This window comes from Solanum stenotomum, chromosome 3 (assembly GCF_019186545.1).
Source record: "Solanum stenotomum isolate F172 chromosome 3, ASM1918654v1, whole genome shotgun sequence".
Taxonomy (NCBI): Eukaryota; Viridiplantae; Streptophyta; class Magnoliopsida; order Solanales; family Solanaceae; genus Solanum; species Solanum stenotomum.
The window spans coordinates 27,722,502-27,738,131 of NC_064284.1; the positions used below are offsets into that span (position 1 = coordinate 27,722,502).

General features: G+C 34.1%; 1 protein-coding gene across 1 annotated transcript; it reads left to right on the forward strand.

The window, feature by feature from the left end:
* Positions 1-9,005: 9,005 nt before the first annotated feature.
* Positions 9,006-13,026, forward strand: LOC125859454 (UPF0481 protein At3g47200-like). The gene is made up of 2 exons (XM_049539223.1): positions 9,006-9,031; positions 11,523-13,026. The coding sequence occupies exon 2, from the start codon at positions 11,532-11,534 to the stop codon at positions 12,867-12,869; it is 1,338 nt and encodes a 445-aa protein (XP_049395180.1). The 5' UTR covers positions 9,006-9,031; positions 11,523-11,531; the 3' UTR covers positions 12,870-13,026.
* The last annotated feature ends 2,604 nt before the right edge of the window (positions 13,027-15,630 follow it).

The window sequence follows — 15,630 nt, forward strand, 5'->3', positions numbered from 1 at the left end:
GAGTAAGTTGTCAAGTGCCGCATGGAGCTTTAGTGAGACTTTAAGTCCGTGACAATGTGGTATCAAAGTGAAGGTCTGTCACTGATGGAATGGCCAACGAAGGAGACTTTAATGCCGCTAGAACCACCAACGTCTGGCTGGATGGTGGAAAGAAACTCCACAAGGGAAGCAAGAACCTTAAGAGTACTACACCAAGCGAGGCGCTAACATCTCACCCACCTTCGACCACAGAAGCAAGTGATGATGACTGTGGAGAGGATCCCATTGACGTCACACCCAGAAAGGAGTAGTGGATCGCAAGGGTTGAAACGACAAGGCAGACCGTGGAGATCTTAGGCAGGCGCTTGAACGAGGTCGATGGCAAGTTCAAGACTCTGGAAGACTTGAGGAGAAAGACAACATCCGCAAGGAGTTAGAGGGCCGCCAGCGTGCTGAGTTCGAGATGAAGGAGGCTATCACTTCCTTAGAGTGTCGGCTCATAGTGGTGTTAAGCACAATTGAGACTATGAAGGCCGAGATGAAAGCACTCAAGGAGGGCCTGGAAGTTGGAGGATCATCGTCGTTCGATCGAGATAAAGAAGCCAGGGTCGAGGCTCCCAAGTCACCTATGTTTAAAGGCGTCTGTGACGCCCAAGAAGCGGATAAATTCTTATGGCACTTGGAGAATTACAAATGTAGTCGGGTGAAGAGCGACAAAAACAAGACCAACACTGTCATGTTGTATTTTTCTGAGATGGCCATGCTATGGTGGAGGCACAAGGAGTCCGAGATAGGGAAGGGGCTTTGCACCATCAACACTTGGGAGCAATTTTGAGAAGAGTTCAAGAAGGCCTTCTTCCCTAACAACGTCATCTATAAGGCGAAACGCAGTTTAGGGAGCTGAAGCAGATAGGAAGCATACACACATACATGAAAGAGTTCACCACCCTCACACTTTAGATTCCCAATCTCACGGATGAAGATATTTGTTCCACTTCATGGATGGGTTGCAAAATTGGGCTAGAATGGAGTTGGAACGCCGATAGGTCAGGACTATTGATAAAGTCATCACGCAGGCCGAAGCTTTACAAACTTCAGGCATGAAAAGCTTGACAGAGCCAGAAGAGAGGAGATGAGAGGTAGTCATAACCAAGGTGGGGGAGATCGTGGCAAAATGGAAGAGCAGCGGTCACATCCCAAGAATCATGATACTTATAGGTTCGATGGCAAGAAGTCTGGACGTCAAAGCGACACAGAGAGGAAGCCAGAAACTACAAAGAGAATAGTTGCTACATATGCAGTGGGTCGCATGGCTATGCAAGGTGCCCTGAGTTGAAGAGCCCAGGGGCGGACCCACCTTATAGCAAGGTGTGTCACCCGACACTGCCTTTTCGATTTATATATATATATATGTTGGTTGGGCGCATGACGGGTGAAAGAGGTCCTAAGTTCGACCCTCAACAAGCACATTTTTTCATCCTAATATATATATATTTGTTGGTTGGGCGCATGACTTGGGTGAAAAAGGTCCTAAGTTCGACCCTCAACAAGCACATTTTTTCATCCTAATTGAAATTATGTTTTAAAAAAATGTCGACACCGTTTACAATTTTTTTTATGTACGCTACTGAAAGAGCCTTGGTGCTATCCTGCGAAAGTGGAAGAAGAAGAATGCACATGAGCAAGGACAAGGTGCAAAGATGACATAGTTGGGCTTGATAGGACTATGTGGAGCCATCACGAAACAATTAGGGAAGCTGAGAGAATACGACACACAATATGTCGGCATCACGATTAATGGAAGACCCGTTCGTGCTATGGTCGACACGGGTGCAGAGGCTAACATTATGACCAAGACGGAAGCAACAAGGTTGGGGCTAAGTTACAGTCCAAGTAATGCCCAACTCAGGACGGTCAATGCACCACCGACTCCAGTGTGTGGAGTCGCGCATGGAGTAAGCATCACACTAGGCTAGTGGCAAGGTAAAACCAACTTCATTGTCGCTCGTTTAGATCTCTTTGACATAATTCATAGGCAAGGGTTCTTCCAGCAGTGTCACGCGGCGATCGATCCTTACCTCCAACAACTTTTGGTCATGGAGCAAAAAGGATCATGTATGGCGCCCCTGGTTAAGGTACCCAAGATGGAAGGACAAGTCTGACTAACAACCATGCAACTCGTCAGAAGAAGGAGTCAACGTTTACAACCACCATTGCAAGTCATAAGAAGATAATGGTGCTAAGGTGTCCTTGCCACCATGCATGGAGAAAGTTCTAAAAGAGAACAAGGACGTGATTCTAGAGGAGCCGCCAAGACGCTTACCTCCTAGGAAGGATCATAAGAACGAGCTAGAAGAGATAAAGAAGCAGCTGAGGGAGTTGCACAAGGGCATTGATCGAGTCAATGGACAACTGGTTGCACATGCGAGAAGACAAGGCTCGATTGACCATGCAACAGCAATGCGACGTGGTCGTCGCATCAATAGGTGGGGGAGAGTGTCATGACCCACCACTTTGACCTTCAAATTTGACATAAAAATAAAGGGGAAAAATCTAGAGTTATGGAGAGGTTAGTGAAAGACTTTAGAATTCTCTAAATCTTTTCTTAGAAGACTGTCGAAAGCCTTAGAAAATATCTTAGAAAGCTTTAGAATTATCTAGACTAGTAGTAGAGAATTCTAGGAGAGGGACTAGATTGTAAATAAGTAAGGACTTGTGTAGTAATTTTTATTTACACTTTAGCCCGCTAGGAAGTAGTATAAATAGAGGGGCTCTCATTTGTAAATCATCCAACCAAGTGTAAAACATTCCACAAAGCAATAAAAAGCCTTCTTTCAAAGCTCTCTTGTCTTTCTTTTCATTCTCTTAGTGATCTTAGTTTCAAAGGGCTTACTTGAGTTTACAAGATCTTGAAAGATTAGTAAGTTGTCAAGTGCCGCATGGAGCTTTAGTGAGACTCTAAGTCTGTGACAATATGCTTGTCATTAGTGTGTTACTTAATCAATTAACGCACCAAATGGTAGGATCAAAAGACTTTTATTGTTGTAATATTGACTAAGGGGGACGAATATAAATTATTAGGTAAAATAGTGACTACTCTTCTCGATGCACTTTAAAATACTTAAATTTCATACTTTAGCTCTTTTCCTTTACTGCAGCTACTTTCAACCTATGTTCATGCTTCCTTCCATTTTCATTTTTAGTTTTTTCCCTCTCTTTCGGTCACTTATTGCTAGCGAGGATATTTTATCCATTTTTCTATTTTCTAAATTTTCATCTTTCTTTTGTAACTATTTTCGCACTTCTTGGTTACTAAAAAAATTTAAAGCAATACCTCATTTACTTCTTATTACCACATCACCCAATACTTCTCTATGTTTTACTTCTACTCTTTTTTCCCTCTATCTTTCTCTAAGTTTTTTCCAATATCAAAGTACATAGGAACTTTTGGATCAAATTAAAAATGATATCAATCAATCAAAGGAGAATTGGCTCAGGTAATCTACGTAGTTTTCCAAAGAAATAGTTTGTTAGGTACGAATAAGCTTAACTAAGGACATTATAAGGGTTGGTATAACAATTTGGTCAAAAATATTTGGCTTCCAAAAAAATGACTTGACCATATCCCACAATCCAACTAAGCTAAATTTTTCACACACAGAGAGCTAGTTCCAGTTGTCTAATAGGAAAGAATCAAAACAAATACTCATCTCACATGGCATAATTGTTTAAAAATGGCTCCTTAAGACTTTTGCCTTCACAACATAGCCAAATTGATTGTAATACATTAAGTCCGTCTTTTTAGAATCAAGTTATGGAGCATGTGTGTCTTTACTTAAGTTTACTTCTTTTATGCTCTTTTTGAATAAATTATCTATGAAGTTTAGCATTTTTTCAAAGTCGAGCACCTAGATTCAACTAGTATTGGGTTCTTCTTCCTACTACTACACCCTATGGCTAATTATCCTTCTTCTTTCTATTATAACTTAGGACTAATTTCCCCTCAAGACGGTCATCATCTGTTCGTCATAAAGAAAATTCACTTACTATAGTTAATGCAATCCTAAAAAAAATTAGTCGATGAAAAGAGACTACTCTTGAGAAAAGCACCAAAAATATAAATCGAGAAACCAAAACAAAACATATACAACAGTACATAATTTCTACTAAAACATGCTTGTATATACCAAAAAAAGGTTCCCTAACTATCTTTAACATGTAAACATAACTATATAACTCAATAATAACAACTATACAAGGAAAAAAGAGAGATCATGTCACGCCCCGAGACTATCCTTAGACACGACACAGTGCCTAAAGCTATAAGTGATCTCAAGCTATAACCTCATGGTACGTCATGACATGATACTAAGATTCACATACTAAGACGGGGAAAAATACTGAATGCGGAAGTAAATTATGAACTAATTGTCTGAAAGTATCTAATAGATGAGTTGCCAGGATAAGCCCCCAACTAACTATAATGTATGAAAATAGAAAGTAGTACTAAAACAAAGATAAAGGTCATCCTCGAAGAATGAGGACTCACCAAGATACTACTGGTAGCTGATCAGAGATAGTACTAATCGCAGGCTGGATACTGAACGTCAGAACCTATATTATCAAACAATACAAACGGAAAGTATACGATAAGTACTTTGAATGTACCAAGTATGTAAGTAATGCATGATGAACATGATACTTGAACATGATGAATTCTATAAAACATGTTGATGTAATGACCAAGTTAAAATAACATAAAACTGAAATATATTGAACTGAGATACATAAGTACAAGGCCATGCAATAGCCGAAAGTCTGACTGTTGGATATACTAAAACCGATATAAATCATGTGAGCTACTACATAAAATTTAATGTACTGCCCCCACACCAAAATGAGGATGTCCAATACTTGCCAAGGTAAGAGACCTAAAAACTATGTGGATCCACTAATATGACGTGTCAATCAGGGCTACATGAACCTATGCACGTAGTTCTGAGACTTAGAGATTGCTACTAAAGGTTCACAGACGCTAACCGAAATCCTTCATTCCCAAATTTGCTCAGCGCTAAGTATAAATCCTAACGAAAACAAACATATAATCTGGAAACAGTAACAATCTGATAATACTGAATCATACGAATAACTGAGAAATACTGAGTAGCTCATAAATCATGATAACTAAAAATATACTAAGAAATACTTTATCTGAAAGCATCATATGATATATCATGAAAATCTGATAATTTGACATATGCATAAGAAATTGCTTAATTCTAAATCATGAAAGTACTTGTATACTTAAGGTTCATGAAATTAACATAAAAACACGGAATTCACAAGTAAACACATACAATTAAGGGTTAATCATGAAGAAAAACTTATGTACATTGAAAACCCATGAAGATTATAGAACCCTAATTTGAAGAATTTATGAAACTTGAAAATCTAAGGTTTCTTTGGGAATCAATGGGGGAAGGAATATCCATTGATGAAATCTCACATACCTGAAGTAGAAACCTTGGCTTGATTCTTGAATGAAGACTTGAAGCTTGAAATCCTAATTAATTCTTTCTTTGAGATAAGACTTTAGAGAGAATGAAATTGATTTTGGGAAAGGTAGGAGTGAATGAGGGGTTAGGGTCACTAGGAATCACATAATCCCACTTAGAATAGTTCAAAACGATGTAGTATATGGATTAAAAGAATGGAAAGAGACCAAATCAACCTAGTATAGAGATTAAAAGAATGGGAAAACACCAAGACGCCGATAGAGCAGCTTAAACGAGACAAAAACTCGAAATTCTCCCCATAAGCTTCTATTTCGCAACACACCTTCTAACCATAACATTCTATATTAATGATCCCTTCACGCCAAGTTCGATATCAGGAGTTTTACATACTCAAATTCACTTCCAAAAAGCCCTATAAATTTCTTAATGTATTAGCTACTAGAAAATATGACTCAAGCTTAGAAATAACACCCAATCCATTCTCGGATTTCCCTTGACCTCCGCTCGCTCAAATTTTATTTGAGACAAGCCTAGGCTAAGATTTTCAACTCACCACCCAAAAAGTTTTTTGACCCAAATCTTTCACCATTAATTGGTCTACCCATAACGACTGGAAAGGATCGTTACAACAAGTTTGCTTTATTTTTTAAATTTTTTTCCACGTTAGTTTTAAGTGGTAAATAAATTTACTTTTAAATAGTAAAGATATCTAATAGGTATCTCCCTGATAGTTTAAGCCAGTAACTGAATTTTGAGATACATTCAGGAGAAAATCTATGTCTTTTCTCTAAGATAAAAGCACACATACGAGGATTGTATATTATTATATAAAAGCACGCATATTAGCCATAGGACTTACAGGCATGTTCTATAGAAGCTTTTGCTTATGTTGTGAGACCAAAGGTTCGTACCCAGTTTGGGGAAAACTTTTTTGTAGTGAGACTTTATGGTTAAAAGGCATGTATGCTCTCAGCTTTGGTAATGCATATAGGACACGTGTGCCTACTTATTCAACTTTATACAAGTATAAATTCCTAATGTATCCACATATGATACGTGTGTCTATTTATTCAACTTATGACATTTATTCAACTTTAAATAAGTTTAAGTGTCTACTTATGCACACCCAAAATTAGAATCATAGATACCAGTTGAGGTCAATTTAAAGAGTACGTTTGAAATACAATATTAACTTTAGAACCCTTGATCTCCAATGAGACTCAAATAAACCAATGAGCCAAGGCTCTTCCATGTTCACATAATTTGATGACAAATTCTACTATATTGTTTTTATGGTGTACGTTGTTCTTCAAATTAAGGTAAAGTGGCACACAGAACATTTAAATTCTGGATCCATCTCTGTCTTTGAATACCAAGTGATGAGTAGCTTAATGTCAAATATTTACAAGGCATGATACACACAATTTGAGTTCCCCTAACATTCCTTGCCTTGCAAGTATATATAGAGCATCTGCTTCTTTTCTTCTTTAGGTTAGGAAAGAACATGTATGTGTGTGTCACGATTTACAGTCTAATGTGATCAATCTGAAAGTTATCGTAATTACAGTACTTTTCCCTATGGTCTTACGTATATGACATATATGGTATATGAAGTTATTCTATTTTAATTGATAAAATCGAGATTAAGAAGAAGAAAATCATTTTTTACATTTGTATCGATTAAAGTAATTTTAAAAGAAAGAAAACAATAATAATATTCTTTAAAAATAATATTTTTATTAGTGTATTTTAAAAGAAAATAAATAATATATTTATTCGAAAAAAACATTTTGACCTATTTAGTAACAATAGGGTAATTTTGGACCTAAATATGGACGAAAGCATTTTTGGATCAAACTACAAATAAATGACATTTTTACATTTCGCATAATTTAAAAACCTTTTTGACATTTCCATATTATATATATTGTTTGTGGGGTAAAGGAATGCAGCTTTTGTTAATTATGAGGTTAACGTTATAATGAAAAGTTGATTAAATTTTTCACGTGATTCACGGAGCTAGTTGGGAAGAATCTTCATTTATTCAAAACTTGGCAATTGAAAATTACATTGGAGATCATTTTGTAATTACTTAAAATGAACAATTCTACATGTCACTCGTATAAGTTATCTTAGGATTGATTATTTTACTAGTGTAACAATTAACATGTCATCTCTTAAGGTAAAATATTTTTCAATTCAACTTATTTTCTTCAAATTTAAGAAAAATGACTTTCCTTCAAAAATTAAGGAAAACATTTTTTAAAACTCTCTTCCAATTTCATATTACAATTTTTTTTTGAAAAAATAAATTTAAATATTTTCAACTTCAATTTTTTATTTTTTATCCACCCCTATCCCGCCAGCCCCCAACCCCCCAAACAAATAAAAATAAATTATAGTTTATTTTTAAATTTTTTTTATTTTTTTTTATTTTTTCACCACGCCCACCCTTGACCCCCATCAGCCCCACCCCCACCAAAAAATAATAATTTAAGTTAGTTTTTTTATAAAAAATATTTCGAACTTCAATTTTTATTTGTTTACCCCACCCTCAGCTCTACCCCAGCCCCCTACCACCCCTCCCCCAAAAAAATAAAAAATAAAATTAAGCTTTGTTTTTAAAATAATATTTCCAATTTCAAAATTTTATTTTTCACCCCACCCCACCCCACCCTCACTCCGCCAGCCCCCCCCACCAGCCCTCCCCCCCCCCACCCCACCCCAAAAACAATAAAAATAAAATTTAAAATTTCCTTTTAAAAAATATTTCCAATTTCAAATTTTTATTTTTTCACCCCACATCAAATTATGTTTGTTTTTAAAAAATATTTTCAATTTCAATAATTATTTTCTACTTTCTAGTAAAAATAAAAGATATTTTCTCAAAAATATTTTTCACTCATAAATTTAACACTAAAAAATATTTTCTACTAACCAATCAAACATGAGAAAATAAGTCAAATATCTACTTGTGTTTCAGAAAAACATTTTCTAGAAAAATAGTTTTCTTTATACCAAACACACCCTTTATTGCAAATCATTAGTCAAATATTAAACTAATGAAAAGTAGAAAAGTCGGAATTTATATATATACATATAGAAAAATTATTTAACTAGACATATTTTAGTGTCATATATACTTATCACATGACCCAAAAGGAATTTAATTTGTCTTAGAAGTTTTAACCGCTTTATTCATGGGGTAACCAAATGTCACGTAGACAACTTCAATGAAATGCGAAACATATATTTTTTGTCAGATCAAAATGGAAAACAAAATAAACATCATCCCAATTTGCTATACTCAGTAAATTTTGTCAGATAAAAATGGGAACTAAACTTGAGATTCTGAATTAAAGTAAAATACTATATCTTTATTTTCTTTTGAAGCATCCAAATGACACTTTAACATTTATTCTTTACTATGGAAGCAAGGCTTAAAATATTCCAGTAGCCCTTTAAATATGGCTACATATCGTTGAATTATTATCAAACATCCAACAAAAGAGCATCCCAAGCACTATTGTAAACTGGTACGTAAGTTGTTCTAATATAGAATATATTTTTTTGGTCTTCATGGTATGTCTTTTAAACCATCAATAATTCTTTTTATTTTTGTCTCTTTTTTTAAAAAAAATATAAGTAACATTTGTTCCACAAAGCAAGTAAAATCAAATTTAGATGATTAATTCTTAGAGTGATCACGAAAGTTGGTTGTCAAAATAACCCATATTTATATGAGTAAATTTTAGGTTTAGCAAACATAAAATCATATTTGTATGTTATAGCTATAGTTTGTATAATTGCGCGTCATAGCAAACTTATGTTTTTTATGGCTATTAATCTGTATATTTCGGTATACATATACATAAAATATATGTATTTGGGTCTATTTGTATATTTTGGTATACAAATGGGTCCTGCATTTGTATATTTCGATATACAAATGGGTCCTGCATTTGTATATTTCGATATACAAATGGGTCCTGCATTTGTATATTTCGGTACACAAATGGGTCCTGCATTTGTATATTTCGGTATACAAATGGACATTTGTATATTTCGGTCTATTTGTATATTTCGGTATACAAATGGAATGTCAAAAAACATAGAATGTTTGTTGCGAATTACAAATAAAAGAAACTATGNTATTACTTATATAAATCATTTCCCAAGAAATTGTGTAATAAATAGCCAAAAGTTTCAAACATTTAGTACACGTTAAATGCAACAAAGAGTTCGCCATTTTATTCTCCTATATTTAATGACCTTTCTTAAAATTTCTTACATTTTTCCTTCAATATTAGGAGAATTATAATTGAAGAGTCCTAAATTATATGGTAAGAGGAAAATATATTTCAAAAATAAATACTAAAATATATGGTAAGAGAAAAATATATAGTAAAGTTCAAAGGTTTTCTCCTCAACAAAATTATAAGACACGTCAATAGTTATGGATTAATGCTGCAATCAGAGAGCAGGTAATTCTATTTCCTCTCAAATTTTATCCACTTAAATTTACTTTGTGAACTTGAAAAATATTTTGCTTTGTGTAGTTCAAAAATTCTTTCCCAAATTATATAGACAAACTCTTCTATAAAAGAAAATTATTATTTCAGTATGTACTACATACTGATTTAGTGACTATCGTTTTGTTAGCCTATTGGTAAATAACTTTCAATTTTCTTTTTTGCTACTTTCAGATTGTCATTTTTTGTTTTACCGTGATTCTTCGTTTTATTGTTAATTTGTTATAAGTAGTTCTGCTATATTATTATGCTCATACATAATATAACGTAGTTCATTGTTTCTTTATCTTATTGTATTTGTTTTTGTATACCAACATAATTTTGAATATTGATATGAATGTCGAAATTTTGTTTACTACATTTGATTTTGCTCTTTATTCCTCTTTAAGTACACTTTTTATCTTAAAAATTTTACGTTACCTTTTTAACAAAATTATACTTAATCATATAATGTATACATAACAATTTGTTCTTTAAATATATATTTATTATTAATTAGCGTAATACACATTTGCAAAATCGTACACTTAACTAGTATAATTAAATATTTTAACATGATAACAAAGAAAATTAGTGGTCTTGGTTCAAACTCGCTGTCATCCAAAAAGAAAAAAGTATTCCACGAGTTTGGTCATTGAAAAAAAAAAAGTCAAACACTTATGGGGGGCTACTGTTAATTAAAAAATATGTGTTTTTTTCTAAATGTTTAAATTTTTGGATGAAAGGATCATACACTTCAATAATTTGAAATTGAAAATTTTCATATGTATATTATTTCTCGTGCTTTCAGGATTTTCTTTTAGATATGTGTGAACTGTGAACAAAGTATATTGAATCGAGTAGAGTAACTAGTCATGGATGTTTGATCTCCCCACTTTCTTTAAACTTGGAATTTGGACCTTATTATAGCATAGCACTTGCCCCAAACTATTATAAGTTGCGCTAGATAAATACTTAGGTTCTTTTATTTCTTCCTCCTTTTCATTTTATATGAAAATGTTTAATTAGGTACGGATTTTTGAAATGCCTTCGACATTTTCTTAGCTACAAATTAAGGATAAAATGAGAAAAACAATCATATTAAGGATATATTTCGTATGAAGCAAAAATCAATTAAATTGGATGTTGGTGACAATGTTTATCAATGAGAGTTGGGAGAGAATTGCATGCTCCAACAATATATACTCTAATGTTGAAGAAAAGAAAATTTTCTCCTTGTGCCTTATTTGTACCTTTTTAAAAAGTGCAATATTTTTGATAGTCCTTTTCAACATGTTTATTTTTCGTATTCTTATGTGATCGACCCAATATTTGTCAACATAATGGTGACACATTAATTAGCTAGAGTAGCCCATTGGTATCTGAAGCTTTTCATTCTATACCAACCAAGATCGTATAAGTTGTGATACTAATTTGATGCATTTTTGCTATAACCAATTAAATATTGCATGTGAAATCTAACTGAAATTGAATAATTTTTTGTTGTACGTTGTAGGAGAAGAAAATGCCGTTAATGCAAATGGTTCCAATGTTGATGAAAGAAGAGAATAAGGAGGACTATGAGCCAAAAGTGGTTTCATTCGGGCCTTACCACCATGGAAATGAGAAGCTCAAGTTCGTTGAGGATTTCAAGCCCACTGCAGTTCAAATGTTCATCGGAGACGACATGAATGAAGCTGTTTTCATCGCTGCGATATTAGGGGAAATTGAGAATGTTAAAAAGTGTTACCTAGAAGAATTCACATGTAGGTACACAGATATACAATTTGCTCATATGATGCTTAGAGATGCATGTGTCATTTTAAATTATTTCGGACCAAAGGATATTGACAAGTCATATAAAGCGGCGGAGACAATTAATAATCATCTTGGTAGTGCTGTTTATAGCAGCATTAGACGTGACATGTATTTGCTTGAAAATCAAATACCTTTCCTAATTCTCGAGATGTTGGTTGCCTTGAAATATAATACTCCTAGACATTCATTTATAAAGGCGATGGAACGGGATTCCTTTAAAATGTTCTTCAATGACAAGAATGGAATGATTGAACATGCTGAAGACAAAGATGATCTAGGGAAGAATCCCGCTCACCTTCTTGAAATTTTCCGAAGAGTAATTGTGACAGGTCCAGAGCATGAACCTATTTTAAGGGAAAATGAATATGGTTGTTGCAATGTTAAGGACATGCTAACTTGCCTCGAAGAAGGTTGTGGTAAATGCTGCAAAGATGATGAAAATAAAGAATGGCATGGCGGCCAGTACGTGTTCCGTTCAGTTACGGATTTGAAATCAAAGGGGATATATTCAAAGGCTAGTGGGATTAAATCTCTCAAAGGTGTAAGGTTTAGTCCAACTAGATTCTGTCGGTCTGCTGAACTAAAGCTCCCGTTTATGTACGTTGATATTTACACTAGAGTGTTTTTCAAGAACATGATCGCGTATGAGTTCTCTCCGAATCCTCTTATTATTAACGATAAATCAGTGACTAGTTACGTGAGTTTTATGAAACTACTTGTGGTTACAGAAAAAGATGTGAAGGAGATGAGAGAGAACAAAATAATAATCAACTGCTTAGGGAGTGATGATGATGTGGTGCAAGTGTACAAAGATTTGAATACTTATGAGGGAGGGGATACTTCTTTTTTCTGGGATGTCAAAGAGCATATCGAACATCACTATCACAGCAAAATAAGGACTTGGATGGCTGAGTTTAGAACCACATATTTTAACAATCCATGGACTATAATTGCTTTGGTTGCTTCTCTTTTCCTCCTCTGCTTAGATATTGTCCAGACCTACTATGCAATACATCCTCCTCCAAACGACCCTGGTGATGCTTAATTCATCTTCTTCACTAGGTGGATTTTTATTTTTATTTGTGATGTTGTTTGAAGTAATTATATACTCTATTACCTTTCATACAGTCCTCTATGTATTATTATTGTATGGTGGTGGTGTTTTTTGTATGTATGCTTGTAAACACTCCCGTTTATTTCATTAAAAAATAATGAGGAGTTTGAGAATAATAAGGGAGATTGAATATTACTTTCTTCGTCTCAATTTATGTGGCATCTTATAGATTTCAACATTCAGACAACTCTATCTTTAATCCGAATTTTTTCATATGCTATCTTATAAATATTAATTGTCAATTATTGTATCACGATTCTAAGTCGGATGGTGCCTACCATAAACCTGCAGTAGGCAAACCAAAATCCAGAATGACAACGATAAACTAAAACTAGAATTACACTACATGGAAGCAAAATAGACATAGAACAGGGCACATAGCATGGATATGTATATAACGATATACAAAATATACAAAAATGGCTCAAAAGTGACCAAGAAAGACGAATATACATAAGGACCAAACCGCAGACCTGATGTCACTAGTACAAGAGCGTCTAAGTACATAAAGGACTATATACAATTGAGTTGTCTAATCAAAATACATAGACATTACAAAAGAGGGAAAAACAGCAAGTTTTTGAACGCCAAGAGCTCACCACGATCCAGCACCGACGTCGTCAGCCTCGGGAGATCAGGAATCAGCGAGGGTGGCTTGTACGGGGCATTGCATCAGAAAAATATGTAGAAGTATAATATGGTATCTAAATATGGAGTACTTAGTAGGCGTCATAGGCCGATCAAACTCATATTGAAACTATATAAATAAGAGAGGCATGATTGTGTGCTAACTCTATTAAGCTGCATCAAACTAGGAGCATATTCACAACCACAAATGATGAAGAAAATAATACTCATGTTAATTTCACACCAAACCCAAGTCTATCAGAGATTGGAACACGGTATGAGATGATGCATTGCACATGTGGCCAATGCATAAAAGTAAAAAGTCTCGAAAATTACCTTGTTGGTTGTCCTATAGGCTCCCCGAAACATTTCGTAAACCTGCCAGATCTCATGATCAACATATGTAAAATGCATGAAGTGAAAATCGGAATAATCCCTTAGGCACACAATCTCATAATATAGTACATCCCCATCATAAAGCCCATATTTCAATCGTAAAAAACAGTAAAATCCAAAGTAAACCCCTTTTTAAAGTTAAAGCCCCAAGAAAATGATACATTTTTTTTCAAAATTTTGACCCCCTTATTGAGTAAATCAATAAAACGCTCCTTGGAGCCCCCAACAAGTAAAATCTAAGGAAAATCAATTTCAAACCCGAAATTCCTATTTTTCAATTCTAACTCGGTGTACGTTCCGAGCCTACACCTGGCATGGCCGGCACTCAGTACCATTACTGGTCCCAAGCTAATCCTTGGTCGGACTGACTATTGAGTGGAAAACTATACATACATGTGAAAACCTTGCAAAATGAACATTTAAAAATCAATTAAAGCTATATCATGCAAAGTCTGCGATAGATCTGAATATAAATAATGTTAATAATAATAATTAAAATGTTTAAAACTTTTGAATACTCAAGATTAAACTGACTCACTAACTTTGCCTATCTATGTATGAAGCTTCTACTGACTGAAGTTAGGTGTCGAGACAAGACTCACTACTACCTGACTATTCAGCTAACAATGATGGAAATAAATCAAATAAACTAAACTAACAAACTTGGAGCTCTCCGAAGGTAAGAAGGTCTAACCGACTGCCGATGGAAAAAGCTCTTACTAAATGTCTTCTATCATGAGTATTTGAAGCTACATCATAAAATAATGCAGCGTCAAATAGCGTCAGTACATGGATTGTACATTATATAATAATGCTTAGTGAAACAAGTAACTTAACTGAATGAAACACTGAAAATAACTCATTTGAAGTAAAGCATAAATATGAACTGAAATCATTAAATTAAAAACTTTACAAATAGGTATGCAATGACAGTAAATACTGAAATAAAATACTTTACTTTCTTGAGGAATTTCTCTAACCGAAAACTATCACTATGAGTCTCGTGATGATACAACACTACTAAAACAACAGTGAATACCGACCTACAAATACCGACTTTCGGAGGTCGGTATTCCCTGAAATACCGACTTTTCATCTTAGGTGGAAAAAAGCTTGGTCGCTATTCAATACCAATCTCTGGAGGTCGGTATTTACTGACCTCTCGAGGTCAGTTTTAATTTTAAGTCATAAAATTCATTATTTTATTTTCCGACTTCCTGAGGTCATTTTTATATATTTATTTATTTATTATTTTTATTATTTCCGTCTTCCTGAGGTCAGAATATTTATTTTTCATATTTTGAAATACCGACATCCGAATGTCGGTATTTGTTAATTTTTTTATTTTTAATTTTTAATATTTTCGACCTCTGGAAGTTGGTATATTTTAATTTTATGTTTTCTTAATTTTTAAATTCCGACCTCTGGAGGTCAGTATTTTTTATTTTTTATTTTATTTATTTTTGAGATTCTGATTTGCAGAGGTCAGTATTTTTATTTTTTATTTTTGAGATTCTGACCTCTGGAGGTCGGTATTTTAATATTTTATTTTTGAGATTCTGACCTCCAGAGGTCGGTTTTCTGCTACAAAACTGGCAGCAAATTGCTGCAATTTTAGTTGCCGACCTGCATATTATACCAAAACAACCCAAAGAGCTGCCAACACAAT

Bases quoted from the DNA above. Each gene is read 5' to 3' on its own strand.
- LOC125859454 (XM_049539223.1), top strand. From the start codon at position 11,532: ATGCCGTTAATGCAAATGGTTCCAATGTTGATGAAAGAAGAGAATAAG.